This window comes from Nomascus leucogenys, chromosome 14 (genome assembly GCF_006542625.1).
Source record: "Nomascus leucogenys isolate Asia chromosome 14, Asia_NLE_v1, whole genome shotgun sequence".
Classification (NCBI taxonomy): Eukaryota; Metazoa; Chordata; class Mammalia; order Primates; family Hylobatidae; genus Nomascus; species Nomascus leucogenys.
Genome location: NC_044394.1, coordinates 33125363 through 33140190, shown reverse-complemented (window position 1 = coordinate 33140190; position 14828 = coordinate 33125363). Strand labels below are relative to the sequence as shown.

The following is a 14828-nucleotide window of genomic DNA, read 5'->3' as shown; positions in this document are numbered from 1 at the left end:
ACAAACCACTGCTCAAGGAAATAACAGAGGGCACAAACAAATGGAAGAACATTCCATGCTCATGGATAGGAGGAATCGATATCATGAAAATGGCCATACTGCCCAAAGTAATTTATAGATTCAATGCTATCCCCATCAAGCTACCACCAACTTTCTTCACAGAATTGGAAAAACTACTTTAAATTTCATATGGAACCAAAAAAGAGCCTGTATAGCCAAGACAATCCTAAGCAAAAAGAACAAAGCTGGAGGCATCACACTACCTGACTTCAAACTATACTACAAGGCTACAGTAACCAAAACAGCATGGTACTGGTACTAAAGCAGATATACAGACCAATGGAACAGAATAGAGGCCTCAAAAATAATGCCACACATCTATAGCCATCTGATCTTTGACAAACCTGACAAAAACAAGCAATGGGAAAAGGATTCCCTATTTTATAAATGGTGCAGGGAAAACTAACTAGCCATATGCAAAAAGCTGAAACTGGATCCCTTCCTTACACCTTATACAAAAATTAACTCAAGATGGATTAAAGACTTATACATAAGACATAAAACCATAAAATTCCTAGAAGAAAGCCTAGGCAATACCATTCAGGACATAGGCGTGGGCTAAGACTTCACGACTAAAACACCAAAAGCAATGGCAACAAAAGCCAGAATAGATAAATGGGATCTAATTAAACTAAGGAGCTTCTGCACAGCAAAAGAAACTATCATCAGAGTGAACAGGAAACCTACAGATTGGGAGAAAATTTTTGCAATCTATCAATCTGACAAAGGGCTAATATCCAAAATCTACAAAGAACTTAGACAAATTTACAAGAAAAAAACCAACAACCCCATCAAAAAATGGGCAAAGGATATGAACAGACACTTCTCAAAAGAAGACATTTATGCAGCCAACAAACTTATGAAAAAAATGCTCATCATCACTGGTCATTAGAGAAACACAAATCAAAATCGCAATGGGATACCATCTCACCCCAGTTAGGATGTTGATCATTAAAAAGTCAGGAAACAACAGATGCTGGAGCGGATGTGGAGAAATAGGAATGCTTTTACACTGTTGGTGGGAGTGTAAATTAGTTCAACCACTGTGGAAGACAGTGTGGCGATTCCTCATGGACCTAGAACTAGAAATACCATTTGACACAGCAATCTTATTACTGGGTATATACCCAAAGAATTATAAATAATTCTACTATAAAGACACATGCACACGTATGTTTATTGCAGCACTCTTCACAATAGCAAAGTCTTGGAACCAACCCAAATGCCCATCAATGACAGACTGGATAAAGAAAATGTGGCACATACACAACATGGAAAACTATGCAGCCATAAAAAAGGATGAGTTCATGTCCTTTGCAGGGACATGGATGAAGCTGCAAACCATCGTTCTCAGCAAACTAACACAAGAAGAGAAAACCAAACACCTCATGTTCTCACTCATAAGTGGGAGTTAAACAATGAGAACACATGGACACAGGGAGGGGAACATCACACACGGGGGCCTGTTGGGGGGTGGGGCACTGGGGGAGGGATAGCATTAGTTGAAATACCTAATGTAAATGACGAGTTGATGGTTGCAGCAAACCAACAAGGCACATGTGTACCTATGTAACAAACCTGCATGTTGTGCACATGTACCCCGGAACTTAAAGTATAATAATTTAAAAAAATCATAAAGCTATTGAGATGATGAAAAATAAAAGATAGTATTACCCTTAGTAAATAAAACGGAGTTGTAAAAAAGGAGAGTTATTTGTCTGTTTGTTTGTTTTGTTTTTTTTAGTAGAGACAGGGTTTCACCATGTTGGTCAGGCTGATCTCGAACTCCTGACCTCAAGTGATCCACCCGCCTTGGCCTCTCAAATGTTGGGATTACAGGCGTGAGCCACCGTGCCCGGCCAGAGGGGAGAGTTATCGATAGGAGGCAAAACAGAGTCATCACACCAAAAATGCATTAAACAGAGTCATATATTTATTTCAAAACATTAAGTAGACTTCCCATTAATAAATACTTTAACACTGAGTGTAGAAAAATTTGTGCATATTCTATAAAGACAATTTATTAAAGAATCAGAGAAAAAGACAGTTCTTTACCTGTAGGCTATTGATAAAACCATCTGGGAGTAGGAACAGCCTCAGGAATGTTACAGGGGATTTGAGGGAGGGCAAGAAAGGATTTGATAAAATGAGGAAAGATGTTCTACTCTCTTTCCTGGGGCCTTAAAATTAAAAATCTGGATTGAAAAATATACTTTCACACACATATCTGCTTCAATGGGTGCTATCTTTCTCAATTTTGGAGAAGAATCACTAGTTAGCGGTCAGGGTCAAAAATTGCAAACAAGTTCCCAATTTTAGTCTAGGTTAGATCACTGTGGTTAATCATAGGGCCATGATGCCCTCAGAACTCAAGCAGGAGCTGCTACTACTTGTGCTTAAAGCTGAGGCACGAACACAATATCATTAACTGGAGAATTGAAGATGCTGCGCAATGCTAACAGCCCCTCTCAGAAGTTCTGTGTGGCTCTGAGTCCTTACAGTGCAGTTGTATTAACCCGTCATCCAATGAGCTGGCCAGTAGTTCAGCCCCTCCACTTCTTGCAGCTGCCGGGAGACACATTCTCCAGGCAGTTGCCCAGACCTCTCACCCATGGGGGGAACCCATCTGGTCACTTTTTTTTTCTGTAAACCTCAAATGAAACAGAATCTCACAGATGTGGGGTCCCCCTCCTAATTGTAATAAATATTAGAGAAATGCTCCAGAAAGGAACAAAGGGAGACCCTCTCAGATCAGCCTCAAACCAGAGTGGAATAGGGCTCCTCTGGGCGGCTTAAGGGCACAGAAAGGACCCTCAGCTACTCCTGGCCTCCCCGGGTCTCTTTCCCAGAAGACACAACTTTCCAGGCTGTGAAAAGTAATAGAAGTCAAAACCCTCAAAGCCACCACTGCTCTTGGGAAGTTTTTGAGTAGGATGAGGAAGAAAGAAGAGAGCCCTCCTTCATTTTGTTACACGATCTCAAGGCCAAGAGCAAGTAGAAGATGGCTAAAGAGAACAAAAGAGGTTTCTTCCTGGTACTGTACTACAGATGAGCAACAGTTTCACAGGGAAGGCGTTGGCTCAGGTTCTGGTACATTTGAAGATAACTGAAGGCCAAGACTTAGCCAAGGAAGGACACCAGCAGAACAACTAGGTATGCTATCACTACTGCGAGTGTTAAAATCACAGGGCAGATTTTTTTTTTTTTTTTAAGCTGGGGGGACCTCAGGAATCTACTAGTTGAATTTCTTCATTTTCCAGAAGAGGCCCTGAGGCCTGGAGAGGGCAAGCAGCCTTCTGAGGCTGCACAGCTTGTTATAGCTTCTTGGGGGTCATGGATAGGGGCAGAGGGGCTGCAGTGAGCAATACAATGCAGGGGAACCTTGCACACCACATGGTGAGTTACATTCAGACCCCCCTGCAAATGAAAACTTCCCACCCCTGGGCTGTTTCCCGTTGATTTGTCACAGAAGTGGACAGGTCCTGGACTCAGCTTGTCCATGGGCTTCCCTCAGGAGGGGAGGAGGAATGCAGGAGTGTCTTTACTTCCCAGTTCGGGAGGCCACCTGGATGGCTTTGATCCACTCTGTGCGCTCCTTGGGGCTGGCCGCTTGCAAGAAATAGTGCACTTCATCTGCTGTGATGATCTCAAAAAGGTTCTCTTCCTCACTCTTCCTGCCTGGGGAAAGAGAAGGCGAATGGCAGCACGCACAGGCATCAGAAAGACCACTTGGTCCACCCTCCTCTACAAGCCATGAAATCTCTGTTTTCTTCATGTTCTGAGGAAATTGACTATGTGGCTTTCAAACATACAAACAAGGTATGATTATAGAATAATTCATTGCACAGTTATATATATAGTATTGACATAGTAGATACATAGCATGATTGTGTGTGTATATATATTTTTAAGAAATAGGTAAAACACTTAAGGAGAAACATTTTGTTTCATAGTTACAGGCACACTAAATTTCTCACATTTGTATAGCAACAGCGTTTAATGAGTAACCTCTAATAGTTTCTAATGGGTACCTTCCCTCTGCTCATAATATAAATCAAGGGTTGCTCCTGATATCTATCTATCTACCTGTCTTTCTGTTAGTATAGATTTGTATTTATAATATATATGTATATATTTATATTTGCAATATAGATGTGTGTGCGTGTATATGTGTGTATATATATGTTTATATACATACACAAAGCCAGACCTACCAACAGTACCACAAGTTATTGCCTGAACTGTTTTAAATCAAGGGCTAAGTCAGAGTTCTGCTGAAGACTAAAAGGCAATAACCTGGCCAATACTGTGACAAGACTTAAAACATCACAAATCAGATAAAGAACCAGCATGCTCCCTGCCCTAAAACCAAAGCATAATTCTAGGTGGTGGGAGTGGAGGTGGGCAAATTCAGGCACAGTAAAACTCTAGGCATTTGCAGTTATGATGTTTTCCTATCAGCCTTTATCATACTACAAACCAAAATGTCGACAAAACCAGGGTTTGGGATGTCAAAACCACATCACCCCAGAGACACAATTTGTCCTCAGCACCTGAGAAGTCAAACTACACCCATGTGGTTATTCCATGCACCAAATCATAGCCTTGTGGTCTGGGGTCCTCTAGTGCAACCCCCTCATTGCTCTTCTTCTAAGCCATTGTGAAGTGATGGAGTTTTCCCAGCATTGCTCAGGGACTTGCTTGAGGCATTCACAAAGCCATCCAACTCCCCAAGACCTGGAGAGCCTTGACAGCAGTTGGGAGACAAAAAGTAACTCTTGGTTTCTCCAAGGCTTTCAGACAGTAAATTCATTCCTGCTATTTTTTTTTTTTTTTTTTGAGACAGAGTATTGCTTTGTCACCCAGGCTGGAGTGCAGTAGCACAATCTCAGCTCACTGCAACTTGCCAAGCTCAAATGATTCACAGGCATGTGCCACCACACCCAGCTAATTTTTGTATTTTTAGTAGAGATGGGGTTTCACCATGTTAGCCAGGCTGGTCTCGAACTACTGATCACAAGTGATCTGCCCTCCTCGGCCTCCCAAAGTGCCAGGATTACAGGTGTGAGCCACCATGCCTGGCCCATTCCTGCTTATCCTGATTGATTGATTGACTGATTAATGTTGGCCCAGGACGTCCAGGTGTGGGGGGGGAGTCTGAGCAGACACACCTCTCTCACACAGAAATTCATCTTACCATTTGAGTTGCTCTCCACTGAAGTCACCACACAGCCTCTCAAGTGAATTGCTCCCAGGGGATCTTCTGCCTACAGAAGAAAGGAGTTGTTCGTTATGTTTCCAAAATACAGCGTATAGATAGACCTCATCCTCTTGGTGAAAAAGCCAGACTCACTCTAATACAGATCAGGGCCCCCCAAAATAAGTAAGAGCAGAAGGAGATGAAAGAAAAACTGCTTCCAGATGTAGGGTCCTTCCAGATCCTCCACACCCTGCTTCTGTGGGGCCAGGAGGCTCGATGAGAAAATGCAAGTCAATCTGGACTTCAATCTGGAGAAAAGTGACAGGAGAGGTGGAGACACTCAGGTCACTGTATCCCACTAAAAAAGAGCTACATGTTTCCAGAGCTCTTTGGTCCCATGCACCTGATGCAGCAATATAACCATCAAGGGGAAGTCAAATAGCCCAGTGCTGCAAGCAGAGGGTGAGCACCCTACCCAGAGTTGTCTTCATGCTTTAAAAGTGGTTCATTGTATGGTGGAAAAAGTCCTCTTCGACAATCAACAGCCCAAATTGCTGGACTTAAACAATACCCTCATCCAAGTTGACCTGGATGAGGAATTATCACCTTTATGCATATTAAACTATGGACTGATTTAATTCCCCTGAAAATATCGGATTGGGGAAAAAATATGTTGAGTTGACCAAATAAATTATAATATAGCGATATTTTGTTCCATCCCTAAGCTTATACTGACCTCAGAGGCCCAAGATCTCAGATCTTTGCATTGAAAGGGGATAGAAAAAGGTAGAGGAGAATGGGAGAAAAAAAAAGTGGGCAAGTAAAGAGAAAAAGGGGATATCAACAGAGTAGAGAGGGGAATAGGAAGCCCAGATTATAAGTGCAGTGGATTTATGTATTTGAATGGATTTATGAACCACAGGATCTTACCCCAGCAGGGTCGTAGTAGTGCAGGTAGGCAGGGTCTTCTCTCAAGATGAACTTCCTCACTTTCCAGTTTTTCCTCCTATGCCCCTGTATCCAGGATCAACATTAAAAGAAAGGATGGTGAATTCCCAGCATCACTCTGTACATACAATACCTACAGAATAATTATTTGCTGAATTGAGAAAAGAAAGAGAAAATGAAATACTAACTCCAGGATAACAATACCGCAGCCTAGGTCTTTGTCAGGGAGATAGTGCTACAGCCAATTAATAATTTGGATGTTATTAGATCAAAGAGGTGGATTAAATTATTTCTAATTATTGTCTTCCAGTTTTAGTATGATATAAGGCAGTACTAAGTACAATGTGCTATGTTAAGTAATGTAGGAGGAATAAAGAGGTTTAAGATGCCCTGATCTTTAAAGAGTTTATGACCTATGTTGAAATATAAAGTAGCAAATGCCCAAATCAAATAATTGGTATAGATAATGGATTCCAAAGGCATTAAGTAGGGAATATGTCATTGTGGGCTTTGGATATCAAAGAAAGCCTCATAAAGACCTGCACTTATCCATGTGGGACACAAGATTTAGATGGGCAAGACAAAGGTGGGTAGGAGGACAACTGACAACACAACAGCAGAAGTGGGAATGCAAGAGACATACTCAGGTGTTGATGAATAAGACCAGTCTGGCTAGAATGTAGGGTTCATGAAGAGTAGCAGAGGCAAGGTGGGAAAAGTGGACAGAGATTTAGTGGAAATAAAAGGCAGGGTTTGTCGTTGATGGCTTTTGAGTAGGAAGTGAAAGAATTACAATTACATTTTAAGAAGATTAATATGGTGACAAAGTGCAGGATGGACCAGCTGGCTAGATTAAAGGAAAGCCCAGGAAAAGATGGTAAGTAAAAAAGAATTCATTAGGGAAGGATCACAACAATCCAGGCATAAAATTATTAGGAACTAAATCTTAGGTAGCTGCAGTAGGAATGGAAATGCCTGTTGCTGTAACAGACATGACGAAGAAGGAAGAAGAAGAGGAAGAGGAGGAGGAGGAGAAAGAAGAAGAAAGAGGAGGAGGAGGAAGAGAAAAGGGGGAGGAAGGTAGGAGGAAGGAAAGAGGAAGGAAGAAAGAAAGAAGAAGAAAGAAGGTGACAACTTGGCCTTTCCCAATAGAATTAAACACTGACATTGTCTACACTGAGTTTTAAGGGCAGGATTTGTGTCTTGCTTATCTTTGTTCCCCAGGGCCACAGTGCCTGGCATATAGCAGCTGCTTCATATCTGTTTGTACTTGCCATGAGTTACCAAGTTATTTCCATTAGCGAGCAGCAGATTTTAAACTGTCATGGTAAACCTGACTCTATGATTTCCCACAGGAAATTCAAATGACTTAACTCCAGAAGCCAAAAATAGTATTATATTAAAAGATACATAGTTTCTATCTTGCCAATACAAGAAATATTATTTGTAATTTCTAAAGCACCACATATTGGCAAGTATGTATACAAATTTTCCAACATTTTTCATTTTACTTGTGCTGAAAGCAATAAAACGTGTGGTCTTAGCAAACAGTGCCTCCTTCATAAATCCAGAGGAACTTCAAGGAAGCTTTCCGAAATGGTCCTAAGATTTTTGGCGAAACATTTGGTGAAGGAACTCATTTCCAAAGAACTTTCTACCTCCTGAAGGATGGAGCTGGAACCCCTGCCGTCATATGCAAGGACAGAAAATATTCCTACCTGCTATATCATGTCCAAAATGGCTTTTGCAAAGCATAGACTTCCAAAAGTATACATTGCTGCTCTTTGCCTTAACTAATGTTGCCCTTCAGAATAACGACACTAAAGTTGCCACCCCATACCATTTCCTGTTCACTGACAGACACACATGTCATGCTGTATTATGCAATTACTCGACAATCACCAACTTATTATGAATCAATGAAAGAGGAAGGTAACAGGAGGATGTGAAATCAGCCAACCACCATATTCCCTTTAAGCCCTCACTGACATCACAATGTGACATGTTGAAGAGCTGGAAGTTAGCAGGTACATTTCTGGTCATCTTTCACTTAATGAGTATTTTCTAAGGAATATTAAGAAATGCATGTATGCCTCGGGTTTCCAAGAATTGTTACTGAACTGTCAAAGTCATCTACTTATATTTGACTTAATTAGCTCCCCAAGTGTTCATTGCCTGTGATAAATCAAGAAGGATGCTGAACTCTACAGCAGATACAAGAGAAGCATATATAACACATTGTTCCTCTCCCTCAAGGAATCTAAATGTGGTTGAGAATTAAGCAGATATTTTATTCATTGTCATAACAGAAACAATTATATAAAAAGGGATTATACTGAATATAATCTAAGATCATTCATCCTCAGACTTGCTGCCAAGTAGGATTATTTATCCTGGGATGAGAAAATAATGGGGCAGGGGTGATGGCCTCCAGTTAGCCACAGCTACTTCCCATCTGTGAGGTGTGGAGCACAGGTGTCCTTTTTCATTATAACAAGCCTTCTATGAGGTTAATCCTGGCTAACTCCCAGCAGCAAACACAAGGGAGGCTTACTTTTGGAACTTTTAAGAAAAAGTTCTTAAAATTCTGAAAATTCCCTTGGGTGATTTTGATGTAAACCATGGTTACTAACCACTGAGCTAAGAGATTAGAAACATTAAGGGGAAGTGTCAGTTCAAATTGAAGAGGTTTTGGCTCCCCATCCCCTGAAAAAAAAATTCAGAGGAAAGAATACTGTAAAAGAACAAAATTCCTGAATGCACATAGATTTCTGTTTTCTTCACATAAAAAGGAAGCTTCTAAGAAAGACTATTTAACTTGTATACTGATAATAGAATAAATTAGCTTTTAAGAAAAAGGCTGGCTCAGTGGTTCTCAGCTTTGGCTGCACGTCAGAATCACTTGGGAGCTGTAAAAATCCAGAGGCTCTGATTTAATTGGCCTGGCATGCAGTTTTAACAGTTCCCTGGGAGATTCAAATGTGCACCAACCGAGCTAGCTAAGGCTAAATTGTACCTATCAAAGGCCAGGCAAAGGAAGGCAAAGGAAAACACATAAGTTCAATCCTGTCCCTATTGTTTTCAAAATACATCCAGACACCCATTACCCACACACAATTTTTGACCATCCCAGGTCTCCAACTGGGCTGCTTCACTGAGACATGGCTCCAGTCCAGTCCCAACTTTATCTACTCTTTATTAACCTTCATCCTTGGCTTTCCAAGAGCCCCATTCTAGATTAGGGCTTGCCCAATCAACTAATTCAAGAAATAACCAATAACAATATAGAATTATGGAAGAAATCAACAAAATAAGGAAATTCCCTCCCAAGTTACTCTTCTTGTCTTAGCAGCCACATTCCAGCACCTGCAATCAAAGAGCCAGGAACATAGGAATATTTGGCAGAACCAAAGAGAAAGCAGCAGCGGGCAAACTGTCTGTAGGCAACTGACCAAGCCTTCCCAGTATAAGGCTGGCCCTGCCCCATGCCTTTCTTTTAATCTAGCCAGCTGGTCACCCTGTCATAAAAAAAAAATTATAATAGTCCATGAATTCTTTATAAATCCTTGCCATATATTTTTTAGGACACTGTTCTCTTAAAACCTGATATGAAGGTAATTTTTCCATTCGAATGTCCCACTTCCCCCAGTGAAACTCAAAATCCATACCTATACCCCCTTTCAGCTAGCCCAGCCCAGAGTCCCTCTTTATAAACGTAAATATGGGCTCTTCTCTGGTTCTTCCCTCCTTGCCCATTCCATTAATCACTAAGATGGACATTCAGGGTCCTAACATGAAATAAATCAAATCCCCCAGTCCTGTGGAGCCTATAGACAGTACATGGAAATCTCCTGATGGCAACAGATTCTCTCCATTATATACTGAGCAGCGCTTTTAAGGCAGCTCACAGTGCAGCCAGGAAGGCAAGACCTTGGTCCTGCAAAGCAGCCTTGGCCTCTAAGATGCCCTGTGCTAGTATCAACTAGCTTCCCCCTCCACCAGGTGCTGGCCCTGGCTTCCTCAGTCATCTCGGCCCCTGTCCATCTCTTACCTCTTGGCATCATATGCCTTGGCACCCGGTAACCGACTAGAGCTCCTCAGCACTCTCCAGCCCTTGCCTCCAAGACTGATGGTGGCCTGTACCTGTGGACACCTGGACATCCCCCCAGGACTCTGTCCATGCCCTCAATCTGCATTTGACTTTTGCCTGCTGTTCCTGTGAACTGGCCTCTGCATGCCCAGGTTTTGGTCTTGTCATGCCCTAAGCACAGACTGGAATGACTCTTCTTTGCTCTCAGTGGTGTACTCTGTTCCTCTTCTGGGTGTGGCCTGTTCCTGTTTTCTTGGTTGCTTTGAAGGGAGGAGGGACAGGTAAAATGGAAGTATTTTTACCATGAGACAGCTTTGTCTTTTGGATGGCATCTCTTAGACAATTTATCTCCTCCGGCCATATTTTTCTTGAAACACCTTTTTTTTTCCTATGATATTGATAAAAGAGGCATTTTCCTACTTTTAGGGACATCTTCAAACTCAATCTTCCTGACCTAAAGCCACTTTGATATCTACAGAGCTACTCATCTATCTTTCACTCTGTGGGTTTCATTTTCTGCTTGACTATTAACCAAACAAACCAAAAGTCATTGGGTAACTTAGAAACAAAAAGGACCTTGTAAAGGGAAAAGGCTAGATGGGAGCAGTGGTGGCCACTCACCTGCTTCAGTAAACATCCCTGTTTGATAATGACCCCTCTGAATTCTTCTTTCAGAATCACATCATCATCACTGGAATTCTCTTCACAGAAGAATCCACTGTCTGGCTGTTGGAAAATCAAACAGCAAGCTGATGCCACCAGTCTTAGGCACATTGCTACTTGTGCCATCTCCATTTCCCCCTCCCCTCCAGCCATGAGGGCAGCCTCCTCCTTTTTCCTCCATTCCTGTGTACATCCCAATCTGAACTTCAAAGGTCCTTGATGAGCGAGTTTCTCCTCCTCCTTGTACTTGCTTCAGGGGCTGTTCCTTTCTTGTCTCCACTCAGGTGTGATCTTGTCAATATCCTTTTATTCTGGAGGGTCTCCCAAGCTATCCTAACTTTAACTCCATCTTCCTAACCAGGCACATGTCTGCCTTCAAAGCCTTCCTTCTCTTGGGATACCATGGTCACATCCTTGAAAGCAGGGCAGGCTAATTTCTCATTCGCAATACTATCACCAGCTCAACATTTGCCACTGAGCCCCCTCTTGGAGAAAAGTGAGAACATGTGTCTAGCCTCTTCCCCTGAGGTTATGAGGGAAGTGGGACTTGCTCAGCAAAAGTGGATGAGGAATCAGACCGAGGAAGAGGAGCCACTGTGATGGGTATTTTTAGAATCCTGCATTGAAATGGCTATAAATGACCAGATCAAAGGACTGAAGAAGAAAAAAAAAAACAGACTGTGGAACTTCCCCTAAAGTGAAATGAAACCCTCTAGGGTGTTCACTTCATGTTTATAAGAAGGATGGTTCTCTTAGGTAACTTCCTAAATTCTGTGCTCTGATCCAAGATAGAAACAAAACTGTCAAAATCCCCCAAGAAATCCACCATTGCTCACGTGGCCTAAGAACAAGTTCACATTGCATAATATAGTGTTTCCCAATCGTGGGTAAGCATACTGTGGGAGGTACACAAGATGACTGCAGGAAGTGACATCCATGGACACATTTTGTATTAAGAGTCACGTGTTTTAACGTACATTTGGAACAATGCACCTAACACATCAAACCTGTGATTTATAGACTCCCATCTGGAAAGGAAGCTGCAGGAGGGCAGGATTTTTGCCTGTCCCTCCAGCATGCTTGTCTATGTGGCTGTATCTTCTTGTCTTAGAGAATGCTTGCCATGGACTAGGGTCTAAGACAGTTTTATAAATGAATTATTGCTTAGAATAAGAATAGATAGTTGGGAGATGGAGGCAGGTGGATCACTTGAGGTCAGGAGTTCGAGACCAGCCTGGCCAACGTGGTGAAACCCTGTCTTTACTAAAAATACGAAAATTAGCTGGGTGTGGTGGCACATGCCTGTAATCCTAGCTACTCGGGAAGCTGAGACAGGAAAATCGCTTGAACCCGGGAGGCAGAGGTTGCGGTGAGCCAAGATGACACCACTGCACTCCAGCCTGGGTGACAGAGCGAGACTACATCTAAAAAAATAAATAAATAAATAGGAAACAATAAACTTTAAAATGTCCATTAAAAATTTTTTTTCAAGTAAACAGTAGTATCCTTTTATAATAACAAATTCACTTGGACAGGGCGAGTGTTGTGGAGAGGGCAGCTGTTGAGTTGGGAAATGCTGGTATAACAGAAGCTCTAAATGGGCCTGGAAGCTTCAGGTATTCCCTTGTTCTTCCTGGCTGACCTCCCTACCCGCTGCCTAACAGTGCTCTATAGATGTCTATGAACTGAAATCAATCTAGAATCTGCTCAGGGCAGCCTCCCTTACAGGAAGAAGAGATGGGGAGGTTTTCTTACAAAGTAATAGAAGGCATCAGGGTTGTCCAGGAAAGGGTTTTCAGCAGTTCCATCCACTGCACTCTTGGACATGTCTCCAGCAGGCTGCAGATACCCCTCATTGAGCAGTGATGAAGCAATCATGAGGCCTTCCTGGCGATTCCTAACAGACTGGTTGGATACCAGCCAATCAATGACGCAGCTACCTAGATGGGACCAGCACAGGGAAGGTTAACTCTCCTTACCGAAGAACAAGCCCCTGACAATCACCCCTGAACTGACTCCAGGGCACCCACAGGTCTGACTTGTCTTGTCTTCCCTGTTATTTCAAGAAAGAGAAAACAAAATCAGTGGGATAGATACCCACTAGAAACAAACAAACAAACAAACAAACAAAAAACCATGTAAAGGGTTTTTAAGAGCATCTACATGCTGCTTAAGAAGAAACACATGACCAGGTATGGTGGCACACCTGTTGTCCCAGCTACTCTGGAAGCTGAGGCAGTAGGATAGTTGAGCCCAGGAGTTCAAGACAAGCCTAGGCAACATAAAAAGACTCCATCTCAAAAAATAATAACTTTAAAAATAAAAAATAAAGTCTTTGTCTTAAAAAAAATTAACACATGCATCAAAGAAATAGGTTTTACTAACCCACTCACTTATCCCATTAATGAACAAACATTTACTGAGCACCTACTCGATGCTAGGTACTCTACTGGGTGCTGGAGAAATTCCCTCAGGGAGTGTAAAAGGGCATGATGGGTGTAATAAATAAGTCTGGTAACAAGTGCTCTGCTATAAGTCAGTTGCGAGACTACTGGGTCAAATCTGAAGGTGTGAAAGAGGTGGAGGACGTGAGAGAAGAGGGCTGTGCATGCACCATCAGGAAAAGATTCATAGAGGAAGTGACACTGGGCAGAGGCTTAAAACATGAGTAGGTGTTTGCCAAGCATATGAGGCAGGATGCAGAGGAACCAGCACAAGCTGAGGGGGCAGCCGTGTGAACAGATGCACTCAGGCATAAAGCAGCCCCATGGGGCAGGGGAGGAGTTGGTGGAAAGAAGGCAAAAGGAAACAAGAGGAGGAGGGAGGTGAAGGGTGGGTGGGGAGAGCTTTGATGGCACAGTAAGAAATTTGGCTAATGGGAAATCATTTTAAGTTTTTAAATGGGAAATAATGTGACGTATGTATGTCCTAAATTAAAATTTGATGACATCACCTGCACTGATTGTCATGCCTTTGCAGAGTCTAGCAGGGACCTTGAGAAGTCATTTAAGCAACCTTCTGCCTCAAGAGATGATTGCAAAGAGAAGAAAATGAAATTGACCCATACATTGGATTATTAGCAGGTTACAATGAAGCTTTGTATTAAAAACAGCATGTTTGTTCTTACAACAAAAAATGATAAATATTTGAGGTGATGGATACACTAATTACCATGATTTGATCACTGCACAATGTATGTGTGTATCAGAACATTAATTGTACCCCATAAATATGTACCATTATGTGTCAATTATAAAAAATAAATAAATAAAAAGCAGTGTGTTCCTTACAAATGTATCCAACAAGGGAGTCAACATGACAGCCTGCCTGACCTGTCATCCAGGCAAAAGCAGTAGGGATGCTGCCCTCAAAACAGGAGTGACAGCAGTTGGATAGCGAGCCTTCCATGAATTTCATGTATGAAAGGCTTTTGCTCACTTTTCTTTCTCTACAAGGATAAACTAAGCGACACTGCATTTCTCCCTTTTATCTTTATAGCAGCCTGTGAAAGAGGCAGGGCAGTAATTGCAGTCCTCATTTTAAGGATGAGAAAATTAAGGCTCAGGGAATTTGAGTGATCTTAGGCCGAAGTTACAACTACTCTGGGCTGTCACTTTTAAGTGTTCTAACCCTTGCATCCATGCTCACTCAGTGAGGCATGCTGAAGCTTGAAAGACAAGTTTGGTCTAGTCTGCCAGTCATCGGACATTTAAGGTCTTCCATCATGTGTCAGCACTGCTGGGTCCCAGTCTCTGCTGCCGCCTTCAACTCCCAGCCGAGGCCACCTGACTCCCCCATGAAGGCTCCATCCATAGAAATGTCCAGAACCCACCCTGACCTTCAACAAGAAGGATTTAAGAAGTACTA

At 42.2% G+C, this 14828-nt stretch overlaps 1 protein-coding gene across 3 annotated transcripts in view; it reads right to left on the bottom strand.

The window, feature by feature from the left end:
- Positions 1–1971: 1971 nt before the first annotated feature.
- Positions 1972–14828, bottom strand: part of PLEK (pleckstrin) — an 80143-nt gene continuing 67286 nt past the window's right edge. For all 3 annotated transcript variants that reach the window (XM_003262481.3, XM_030827942.1, XM_030827943.1), the window contains 5 exons: positions 12717–12901; positions 10920–11024; positions 6191–6274; positions 5258–5327; positions 1972–3738 (listed from right to left, as the gene is read on the bottom strand). In XM_003262481.3, the coding sequence (XP_003262529.1) occupies positions 3602–3738; positions 5258–5327; positions 6191–6274; positions 10920–11024; positions 12717–12901 (581 nt within the window). In that variant the 3' untranslated portion in view covers positions 1972–3601. The remainder of the gene's footprint in view (positions 3739–5257; positions 5328–6190; positions 6275–10919; positions 11025–12716; positions 12902–14828) is intronic.